Source organism: Antrostomus carolinensis, unplaced genomic scaffold (assembly GCF_000700745.2).
Source record: "Antrostomus carolinensis isolate BGI_N321 unplaced genomic scaffold, ASM70074v2 scaffold32404, whole genome shotgun sequence".
NCBI classification, from domain to species: Eukaryota; Metazoa; Chordata; class Aves; order Caprimulgiformes; family Caprimulgidae; genus Antrostomus; species Antrostomus carolinensis.
In genome coordinates, this window is record NW_010311995.1 from 98,432 (window position 1) to 110,477 (window position 12,046).

The window sequence follows — 12,046 nt, forward strand, 5'->3', positions numbered from 1 at the left end:
GGCGGGGAAAGACAGTTAAAGAGCAGTTTGGGCTGAGCAGAAAGGCAGCAGACTGCAGACAGGCTGCAAACAGCACCTCAGGCTCACCCCGAGCCAGATCTCACCATGTCCCAGACCCTACAGCAATGCAGCTGTGGGCAAGTGTGGCTGCAGGAGAGAGTCTGTCACAGGTGGGGAAAAAGCCACCTCCCAGCCTCAGCTCTGCCTCAGCTCCCCAGCAGCAGAAAAAGCCTCTCTAAGAGAAGAGCGATATCTAGTTACATCACATATGGTCCTATCTGGTTCCCAGCTCAGGACACGCTGTCCAAACAGGAAACATGGGTCCTGGCCATAACACTTGGATAAATACGAAGTGGATCCAAGCTGAAGAAGGTGTCTGGCTTCTCCTGCCTTCTTACACCTCTTTACCTTCTTTGGGCCCAAGCCTCTATGTTGGCTGTCAGCACCCAGCTCTTACAACAAGAGTCTCAAACCAGAGAAGTCCAAGTATTCTCATACAAAACAACTTTAAACCCTACTGGCAGAGTCTGGTAGAGTCAAATGCTTCACACAATCGTGGGGGATGGAGTTGGGGATCACCTCAGCTAATGGGATGTTACACAAGTGCATGGGACCAGATCAGATGTATTAGAGGTTCTGGCCAACATCAGCCTGAAGCCATTTTCTTATCTTTAAAAGAGCAGGGTGATCAGGGAAACGTCCCACTGCCCAGGAAGAAGCAAGTGTCATGTCCACCTTCAAGAAGGATGAGAGAAGCTAATCAGCCTCACCTTGATCCCCCAAAAAGTATGAGCTAAGTCCTCCTGGCATCCAATTCCAGGCACATACTGGACAGAGTGACCTGTCAGTAGGGATTTGCCAAGGGGCAATCATGGAAATATCCTCGTCAGTGACCTGGATGACCTCTCAGCGGCCCAGAGCAGGTTCTCAGCAAGTTCACAAGATCAAATTGGAGGGAATGGCTGACATGCCTTGGAGCAGGACCTAAACAACATGGTGGCATGAGCAAAGTTCAAATGCAAACACAAAACCCTGCAGGTGAGAAGGGCTGGGGCCCAGCTTCTCATCTGGCCAGAACAGGACCTGGAGGTCTTGGTGGGCTGCAAACTGAACACGAGCCAGCAGCAGGACCTTGCAGTGATTAAGGTCAATCATGTACCAGGCTGTGTTAGCTAAAGCATAGCCAGCAGGTTAAGGCTAAGGGATTACTCTCGTTTGGGGCTTGTGAAGCTGCATCTTGAGTATTGTGTCCAGTCCAGCCTTGAGACCCCCAAGACGGAACAGACATTGACCTCTCAGAGCAAGTGGAGTGGAGGCTACTATGACAGTTGGGGCTGGAGCACATGACATACAAGGAGAGGCTGCAAAACCTGGGCTCATTCAGCATGAAGAGAAGGTTAAGGGGGTTGTTATCACTGTCTTCAGCTACCTAATAGGAGGGCACAGGCTCTTCTCGGAGTTGCACAGCAGAAGAACCAGGGGTAATGGGAAAGAGCTGCAACCCAAAATGGTAGTTAAGCACCAGAACAAGGGTCTGGAGAGGTAAGGAACCTGCCTCCTCACCAGTATTCAAAATTTAAGTGGTTGGTGCTTTGAGCAGGAACATGGACCAAATGACCTCATGATGCCCTCTCCAACCTAAACTACCCTGTGATTCCACAGGCAAACTAAAGACAAAGCTATCAAAGAGTGCAGAGAGTGCCTGCTCAGCCACACGTGACTTGAGTGCACAGTAGCCTTGAGCCACCTACCCCAGGGCCTGTGTATCTTATCATTGTATTTTCAGCTAAGTGAGGTTGTAAAGCTATAAAGTCCCCTGAGGCAATCCAGGATTAAGAGATGTTATTAGAAAAGGTACAGAAGAAGGTTGGGTACCAATCCTGTACAGGTCAGGAACCTGGACAACAAGCTCAAAGGGCATTTGAAATATCAAGAAGACTAAGAGCTCAAGCACTAGCCTTGACCCATGGAAAACACAGGTCCATGGAGGGCCCCAGAGAGGCTCTGCCAACCACAGCAACTACTTGCTTAACCCAGAGAGTCATGCCAGGTCATCCCAACAAACTGCAAGAAGTGGCATACCCTCCTTTGACCGTAAGCTCTGTCATCACCTACCTCCAACCGGCCATACGCAACCAAACATTTTCCCTCTCACTACAGCATTTCTTCACTCTTCAGATGGTGGGGTGAAGCAACCCTTCCGAGGATGCAAGGAGGGATTTCTGCATACCAACGTGGTATTTCAGAGTCTGTGGTTAGACCTGGGCACTGGGAACCAACACGCTCCTCATTTGAGGAAGCTGTGGTCGTAGAGAAATGAGGCTGGAAAAGTCCTTAGTCATCCTGTAACTCAACAATTCCCAACACGTTCATCGAATCTGTTCTAGAGACATCCGGGTGATGGCTACAGCCAAGGAAGGATGCAGCATCTCCACCACAATCCTTGCCTTGTCTCCCACGCTGCAGGCAAACCCCATGACTTCTCACCAACAGCCCTTATGACCAGTTTCTGCAGCCCCATGTCTTTTACTGCTGGGGAGAAAACCCACAGGCACAGCAGGATGGGCAAAACATTTCACGAGCAGGTCTTCACCCATCACCTACAGTTTAACGCATGGGAATGCAGCAGTCAAGGCTTTAGCCCAAGTATCCCAGCCCTTACTTTAGATAACTCATTTCCAAGTCCGATATTTATGGCCTCCATGGAATGTTCTGCCAGGAAGCAACATGCACCAACACCAAAGTGTTCTGCGTGGTGAGTCACGTCGACCACAGCACGCCTTCCCCAGAGGAAGCCTGCAGGAGCCCTGCCGCACATCCAGGCTTCTCCAGGCACTGCTGCCAAAGGGCTTTTCTCTTCTCCCTATCTGAAAAACCCTACAGATTTTTCAGGAAAGTACTCTGACAGAAAGCATGGACACTCCTAGAAATGTGCATTTGAAATAGGACCTTCCTGTAGCCTGGGAAGTCACAGAAGTCCCATTACCTTCTAAGGGAACGTCATCCTTTAGAGCAAACAAAGCTGGGATTTCCCACAGCAGCCCCTGAGCAGCATTACAAGGGAGCAGATGCTAAAGGCTGTGGCGTGTCCTGGTGTCCTGCAGAACCCAACACCTGGATCTGACCTGCTTTCCACCTTCAGAAGCAGCAGCATTTCATCCCCTCCATACCTCACTTGAGCTTGCTGAGCTGATGGGATTCACACCTACCATGCTTGGCATGGTGGGATTCAGATCTCCCTACAACACAAATACGTTTTTCCACCAGCTTCATCCCTCCTTGCTGAGAGCAGGGACCTGGCAGAGCTCCCAGTCACAGCAGGGGACAAAGCAAGGCTCTTGGCAAGAACAGGACCTTCCATCACATCAACACCAACATCCAGCAGTTCAGTCACCACGCAGACCCAGCATGAATGAAAGTCCATGCACCCAAATTGAAAGGAACCCACACAGCAATAATTACAGCAAAAACAAGCTCTCCGGTTTGTTTTTAAATCTTTGCTTTCTCCAGAGCCCCAGCTATGCAGCTTTACAAGGTCAGCATGTGGAAGTTCACCAGTGACTCAAAATTTGAGTCCTGCCCAAATCCACCTCAGCAGTGTCATGCTGTGCAGTGTTGGGCAGCTGCTAACAGCAGAGGGGACGGGCTGGGGAGGGGGACAGGCACCCCCAGCTCCAATTCTCACTCCGGTCTCTTGCAGGATTTCAAGCCAGCAGAGATATCAAAGAGAAACTATTGAACTTCAGAGTGTTCCTAAGCAAACCTGGAGAAACTGTGTTGCCACAGGATGGATTTCCAAGAAGCTTTGTGGCATCAAAGCCAGCCCTCAGCCCCAGCTCCACACCAAGGCGCAGGAGATGCTACCATGCGATCAGTACCTCTGCAGCACATAGAGCAGAGCTTCTCTCCAGCTCCTCATCACCTGTCACCACCATCTCCTGCCACACAGACACCCCAAAGCAGCATGTCATAAGAAGGAAGAGATGGGTTTTTTTCAGGACTTTCTCAAATAATCCCAAGTGGAACAAGCTGGAAAAGGCATTTGTTCCCAACATTTGCATACTCCACACTTCTTGTCCCAGAGGGAAGAGAAACTGCTTCCATTTCTCCTCCAGGATGAATACAGAGCCATGACACTGAGCAACCACTCAGCCCCAGGACAGACCAGCACACAGCCCAGCTGCTGCAACAGCCACCAGTCCCAGCAAGAGGAGAAATAACCCCTCCAGGCAAGCAGGTACAGGCTCAGGCCACGTGTATTTCCACAGGGCTCCAGCCAGCAACTGGAGCATCTCAAGAGGCCTCACCAGATCCCAGATGAGGACAGACAGGTTTGGGGAGCTGCAGAGCTCAGCCCCCATGGGAAGGAAGGGGCTTCCTCACAGCACCAGCGCTCACAGGCAAAGCGTTGGCTCAAGACGAGTCACATCCAGGCAGAACATGGAGCTCAGGAGTGGGAGTTTGAGCTCCAGGGCTGCAAACAAGGAACGCAGCCCACACATGGAGACGTCACATCTCACCTTCTCTGGGAGATCCCCGCTTTGGATTAGTTTTCCATGTGCTTCATTTGGGGAAGAGAAGCCTTTTTTGCATCTGACCTTCTGATATGGCTGCACAGGGGTTGTGTTCAACCTCTGCCAGCCAGAGCATTGCTTAGTCCCCAGAAAGACACCACAAGGCTCCAAGAAAAAGGTAGGAGCTGTACCTACCCAGGCAGGGACCCCAAGGAACTAGCCTGAGCTGCAGAGCCAAGACCAAGCTCAGACCTGGCAGCAATGAGCCTCACCACCCTGTACATCAGACAACCCTTGAGAAGCTCCTTTGGACAGTTTGGCTATGGCACGGTTGATCCTTCCCCAAGCTCACCCAGATTAGTTCTCATAAGGAGAGACATCCCCCACTGCTCCCTCTCCCAGCAGGACCCTCCTCCCTCACCCCCCAGGACTCACCAGCAGTTGGGCAGGTTGAGTGTTATGCTGGCCTGAATGTCTGCCCCGAAGCGCAGGTACCCCAGGACACTCAGGCTGATGTACAAGATGGTGACAATGGTCATCCCCACGTAAAGGATGACTGGGAACTGCCGGGGGTTCTTCATCTTGTTTTCCAGAGGCAGCACCTGGGAGAGGAGGAGGAAGATGATGACAGAGCAGCAGGTTGCCCCTGCTCCTCTGTACCCCTCAGCTCTGGAAAGCAGCCCCATGGCCAAGCACAGTCCCCCATGCCAGGGGATGGGATGGTCACACATGGAGCCTGGAGAACCCAGCCAAAAAAGCTGCTGTACTGGAGATCTGATTTCTGTGCTCTTATTGCTCTTATTGAGAGTTGGGGCTTTTCAGCCTGGAGAAGAGAAGGCTCTGGGGAGATCTTATAGCGGCCTCCCAGTGCCTGAAGGGGCTACAAGAAAGCTGGGGAGGGACTTTTCATAAGGGCAGTTAATGACAGAACAAGAGGAAATGGCTCTAAACTGGAAGAGGGGAGGTTTAGATTAGATATTAGGAAGAAATTCTTCACTGTGAGGGTGGTCAGACACTGGAACAGGTTGCCCAGAGAAGCTGTGGCTGCTCCTCCCTGGAAGTGTTTAAGGCCAGGCTGGATGAGGCTTTGAGCAACCTGGTCTAGTGGAAGGTGTCCCTGCTGCTGGCAGGGGGGTTGGAACTGGATGATCTTTAAGGTCCCTTCCAGCCCAAACCATTCTGTGATTCTATGATTTGAGACCTTCATGCTTGGCATGGCAAGACTCCCGCAGGGTTGCTCATGCCCTTTGGCTTTAACAAAAGGATCTGCTCCCTCCCCTTGGCAGGAGCTGTGGCCAGTGGTACCTGCCATCTGCCCCATACCTTGGTTGCCTTACACTCTGCATCCCAAAACAGCACAGCCATGCCCACTGGGACAGGTCCATCATGTCACATGGTCTTATTTTCCCCAGCAAACCCTGGAAAGACCAAGACACTTTCTCCTATCAAGTTTGTCTGGACAGATTTCAACCAGGCAGGACAATAAAAAAAAACAACCCAAGGACAGAGGCAAGGCCCTCACCTCTGCACCACTAACGCTTACTTTTAAACATGGGACATCAGCAAACATTTTTATAGCTGTCCTTGGGTGGTGGGGATTCCGAGAAGAGACACAGCAGCAGAGATGGTGAGGAGGCAGGACCAGAAAAGCTTTTATTTGCATCTCCACCTCCAAGTTATGTGAGGAAGAGCCCATTTGTGCCTCACTATCAGCAAGAGCTGTCTGCCCTGGGCACAGCATTTAGTAAACACTCCTCCTGTAATGGATTTGGCCCTCTCCAGCCCTGTGTTTACACAGCCAGCTTATATTGAGAGATGAAAACATTTTTTCCTCCTTTGAAGGGAGCTCCTGGAAACAACTCACATCTTAGCAAGCCATTAAGTTCTCTGCCCACCCACCCAGCTTTTTTCACAGACACAGTCAGTCTATTTACAGCATCTTGTATGAGAGGCACATGTAAATCCAGCCCCACAGTAGGCTGGGGCCACGTGGCTGCCAAAGGGAGATCTCAGTGTCTCTACAACAGGGTGGGAAAGAGCAGATCACTTTTTCTTTGTGCCATGCTTTTTGGCTTCCCACTTCAGGCAGCTTCAGGATCCAGCCTGGTAACAAGACTCAGGACGCTTGCTCATCCACAGGTCAGTCAGCAGAGCCAAAGGCAGCTGCCAGTGCAATTCCCAGCACAGCCCAATCCACTGCCAGATACAGACACCTTCAAAGCAGCAACCAAAGCAGCATGGGCTCCTCCAGCCTCAGATGGAAGCAATGGGGTAGATAGATCGCCTGGAGGCTAAAGCTAACAGCATCATCCAGAATCTGGGCTACCTCAGAGAAGTTCATTTGCAAATACAGCTGCAACAAGAGCAGGTGCAGCAGCAACCCCGAGCACGGGCTGAGCAGCCCCGCTGCCACACGCCAACTTACCACCCCGATGCCTTCGAAAGCAAAGATTGCAGTGCCAAAAAATAGAGGGTAAGTCTTCCAGGCTGCTGCTAGAGGCAGGGCACGGGGGTCAGGAATGTCCTGGAAAAAAGCCCACATAGAGTTCAGAAGTGGGGAAGATGGAGAGGACCTGGGCCGCTCCCACCACTCCCTGTCACAGCCCCCATGCTGCAAGGAAAGCCCTGCAGAGCAGAGGGTAACCACCATGCCCATGGGAGCCAGCAGCACCCCACAGCATGCACACATCCCAAACACCAGCAAGCTCGGGGATCAGGAATGTCCTGGAAAAAAGCCCACATAGAGTTCAGAAGTGGGGAAGATGGAGAGGACCTGGGCCGCTCCCACCACTCCTTGTCACAGCCCCCATGCTGCAAGGAAAGCCCTGCAGAGCAGAGGGTAACCACCATGCCCATGGGAGCCAGCAGCACCCCACAGCATGCACACATCCCAAACACCAGCAAGCTCTCCCTGCCCACCAAAGCATGGGACATCACAAAAGTGATGGAGGGGAACTGATCCAGCTCAGCCACACACGTACCCTGACGATGTACTGGTAGATCACAATGAGGCTGCTGAACATGGCCACGTTGGCCAGCATGGAGAAGATGGACAGGACCTTGAGATTCTGGATGAATGTGAGCAGCACCACAAAAGGCAGCAGGGAAAGCATGTAGAGCCGAGAGTCCATGGTGGGGGTCACAGCCACCGTCCTGTTCGGGCTGCAGTCATTAGTGGTCCCGTTTGCTGTAGATATGACCTGGGGAAGCACAGGAACATTTGATGAACCCCACTGCACAGGTCTGAGAGCCTGATCTTGGCAGCCCATTCCAGGTAGGTCAGACTGCTACCCCATCAGATCACTTTCTTACACAGCCAGGCAATTAAAATCAAAGCAAGACGAGTTTTCAAGTAGTTTTGAAGCAAATCCCTGTTACCTTGCTAGGAGCAGAGGTGGGACCAGCTACAGCATCTGAGCTGAGACAGCAAAACCTGCCTGAGCCTGGGCTTGCCGAGCACGTGTACCCAGGAGCAGAGCACACCGAGGGCAGAGGTTGGTTTGTGCTGTCCACGTGCCCAGTTGAGAAGAGAGGAAAAAGGCATTAAGAATTATTTCCTCAAAGGTCCTTTCCCTCTTGCTGCACCACGTAGCACTCAGCATCACACATCCCTTCACCTGCTCAACGCCCTGTTTCCACGTGAGAAGATCTGGAGGCTGAGCCATCCCTCCCAGGAGCATGGGCACGCTGTGGATCACCAATACAATCACAACCAAGCTGGTTTGGGTACCAAGTGCCATTTGGCCACTGCAGCAAACAGCTGCCTGCAAACTAATTTAACCTGCTCCTGGGCAAGTCCTGCCCCAGAGGAGAGGTTAAAAAGTTGCTGCACAAATCAGCATCCCCCATGGGATGCGCAGAGCCATGCAACCACGGGGCAGTGCTGCTTGAGCTCCAGCCTGCCCTGCTGCTCCATGGCTTGCTCCAAAGCCATTTTCCAAACCAAAGCTCTGCCCAGCAGAGGAGCACATCACCCAAGGTACCACCCGCACCATCGCTCCCCAACTAACATGCCATTCCCCACCACAGAAAGAAACAAGCAACACTCCCTCTCCGCACCCGAAAAATTCCAAAACTGAAGCCAAGGGGTTTCCCAGCTGTGGCCTAAAATGGGTGGATTTGCAGGGTTTTGCAAATTTCCCTTGTGGCTTGAGCCAGTCTTGTCATAGCTGCAAGGGGCTGAGCAGAAAGAAGCCCACCTTGAAACGGAGCGAGGGGCTGTTCACAGGGAGCAAGAGGCCAGCAGCAGCCCAGTGCAGTGCACCCACCCTGCTCGCGCCAGCTCTCAGGGCTGTTGGCATCAGATCATCAACGTTCACCTGTTTACTCCCCCCAGCCACCCCACCCCACAGCACAAAGGGGATCTCCTCACCTGCTGCTCCCAGAGCAGAGGCAGAGCCCGTCCATCCTCCACCAGCCATGGGCAGAGCTCCCCTCCTTGCCCCAGAACCACCTCTGAAGCTGAGGGGCATGAGGGAAGAGCTGATGAAGGGCACGGGCACAGAGGTAGTGACCAGACCACTGCTGCAAGGGCAGAGCAGGAGCACACAGGGGAACACCGAGTGGCACCTGCAAGGCACTGAGCTGGTGGAGGCTGGGAAGAGGGACGCATTATTCCCAATTTCCTAAAGTGCAGGAGACAGCCAAGTGGTTCAGGGTTTCTGCTTATTTCCTCTCAATGCCTGGCAGAGGGAAACTCTTTCCTTAAAGATGTAATTAATTAAGCTCCAGAGCCACAGGATGAGGCAAGAAACTGGAATGCATGTAAACAGGTCCAAGAAAGGGAAGAAGAGAGGTTCACAGCGGTCCTGGTATCCATTATATGTCACCATCTACACAGGGTATCAGTAAACCTATTAACTGAAGTGGGCAGGACATCAAAGGCACAATCCCTCTGCTGTCATCTCCCTCACTAGGAACAGCCTCAGCTTCCCCTGGGTGATACAGGTGACTCCAGCACCTCTGCACATGGAGTAAACTCACAGGGACTCTCAGAAAAACTTGCCCTGTTTGAACAGCAAAACCAATCCTCCAAAATACCCAGGCAGAGGAGCAGAACCTTCATGAGCAGCATCAGCTACGGAAATCAGACTTTTGGTGGAGAACAGGGCTGTGACACAGGCACTAAGAACAACACAAGCACCTCCACACCCCCTCTCACCTTCCCTTTGCTCACAAAGGAGGAATTGAGTCTAACCTGTTTCAGGTTGTCAGCTAGAAAAACAAAGTACACGCAGCAGAAACCCAGCTGAGTGATGATCAGGAACAGTCCCACTACACGCCTGGAAAAGAAAAAAGAGCGTTTGTTAGCCAGACCATACAGAAATAAGAGCCCACTCGGGCTGCTTGGGGCTGCACTCGAACCCACAGCAATGCTGCTCTCCCCAGGGGTTGATGTGTGCAGGTCAGAGCACACCCAGCTCGCTTCTCCTCGATGCTCAGGGAAGAGCACTGCACCTCCATCTAACCAGGCAGAGCTCAGGCTCTCCCATCTCCCCCTCCCATCCCCTCCACAGGGTCAGGACCAGCCTCAGGAGGAAAATCATCCCTTTGGGTTTAACATCTCCAATCTGCTGCCAAATCATCACAGCTGGAGTTGACACTCCCAGACACAGGGATAGGTGGATGTTCCCAGCATCTGATGTGCAGCATGATCTGTGTGCAACATCTGTGTGCTGTGATGCTGGACACCCACAGGGCTGGTAGCATCCCTGGGAGCAGCCATTAGACATGCTCAGTGTTTAACAAGATGGGCCAGCACTGCAGTACAGGTTATTTACCCCTTTGTTACGCTGCAGAGACTTGCTGCTCCCACCCCTTTAGCATAAGCCACATCTGGCTGGGGACAGGACTGGGTCAAACACCTCAACATTACCCCTCAAGTGACATCGAGCACGCAGGGCAGGTGAGTCAAATAACATCTTTATGTCACTTGTGCTCATCTGCCAACACAGCTCAGAGACCAAACGTCTCTTCTGTCCCAGCTGCAGCATTTGCTGGGCTTAAAGACAAGTCCACTGTCTGGAGTGGGGAACAGGTACCTTCCCCAGATGGCATGTGTCCGCAGCCACGCACTGGGAGTTGATTCCAGCCCATACACCATAGCACCCCCATAGTCCACAAACTGTTTCTGGAACCTGTCCGGAGAAGAGAGAGAGAGAAGAGACATCACATCAGTCCCATCTGCTGGTTCCCAAGGCAAACAATGACACTAATGGGAAATAGTTCCTGTGAAGAAGCCTAGAAGTAGTTCCTGACTGAGGCTTCACTGCAGGCAGCTTGCTGCTGGGAAGCTCTGGAAAAACCACAGGGCTTCTGGGGAAGGAAGGAAGAGCTGTAGGAGCAGCAGTGCCAAGAAGGGGAGTTGCTCCTTACCTGTAGCAGAAGTGATGGGCACATTTCACCAGGATGCCCATGCAGTGCACGGCCACAACTCCCATCACCAGCAGGCTCAGAGGACCCAGCTGCAGGGGAAGAGAGGGGGAAGGTTGCACTCTGATGGCCAAAGGCAGAGCTGCACAATGGCTTTTACTTCCAGACAAAATCCCACGGGCTCTGTGAGCCAAAAAACTGCTGGAGGCTGAATCAGCGCTTGGGCATTCCCAGGAACCAACAACCCTGGACCAAGTAACCCCACAGAGAGCCATGAGCTGGGCAGGAATGATGCAAAAGAAGCAAGCTGGGGCGGTTTGGACATTGCAAAGTACTTCCAGGATTGTTTGTCAAACTATCTTGCACATCACTACTATACAGGTGTCAAAGAGGTCATGATCCAGACAAAGGAAGGAAGTTTTCTTTTTTAATTCTTTACATTTTTCAATCTGAGCAATGGGAACACTGCATTGCTGGGTAAGGAAACAGAGCAGAGCAGGAAGGTGCCCCCACCTCTCACACAGACAGCAATTGCTGGGGTATGACATGGACACCGAGGAGCTGAGTATGGGAGAGAAGCCACAGGGGAGATGTGACAGTGGCCAGTGAGGAGATTTGACTGTCCAGGGGCTGCTGTTTGACCACCAAGTGTGACCTCAGCCCTCAGGCACCAAAACTGCATCACATCCACCCATCTTGACACAGCCAGAGCTGGGCCAGCCCACATGAAACCCCAGAGGGAAGCACACAGCCATCTCCCACCACCAGCCCTAACTGCTGACTGATGGGGCTCGTTACATGGGTGCTGTGCTCACAGGACCCTCAGGAAGCCCACAGCACGCTCCACACGGACCAGCTGGGACAAACCAAGGCAGAGATTGTGCTGAACCTGCCACCCGCAGGACCAGGGTGAGGAGATGCCACCTGAGCGCAGCACAGAGCATTTTGGGACAAAGTGGCTGATGTCACAGGGGCAGGGAGGTAACACCCAGCTGGATGCAGGGACCCAGCGCCCCTCCTGACCCCAGAAGAGGAAACTACAGCCCCAACTCGCACGTTGAACTCCTTGAGACCAGCCAGCACACCACAGGAGCAGCAAGAACAGCCTCAGCAATAAACAAAGCAAGCCACAGAGCCCAGGGTGCAAGAGCTCACCAGCC

General features: G+C 52.5%; 1 protein-coding gene across 1 annotated transcript in view; it reads right to left on the reverse strand.

Moving 5' to 3' along the window:
* Window positions 1-12,046, reverse strand: part of LOC104524130 (proton-coupled amino acid transporter 1) — an 18,017-nt gene that overhangs the window by 4,745 nt on the left and 1,226 nt on the right. Inside the window, exons 3-8 of the mRNA XM_010166903.1 lie at window positions 10,890-10,978; window positions 10,556-10,651; window positions 9,712-9,796; window positions 7,496-7,714; window positions 6,940-7,038; window positions 4,950-5,116 (exon numbers count right to left, since the gene is read on the reverse strand). Of these exons, the coding sequence (XP_010165205.1) occupies window positions 4,950-5,116; window positions 6,940-7,038; window positions 7,496-7,714; window positions 9,712-9,796; window positions 10,556-10,651; window positions 10,890-10,978 (755 nt within the window). The remainder of the gene's footprint in view (window positions 1-4,949; window positions 5,117-6,939; window positions 7,039-7,495; window positions 7,715-9,711; window positions 9,797-10,555; window positions 10,652-10,889; window positions 10,979-12,046) is intronic.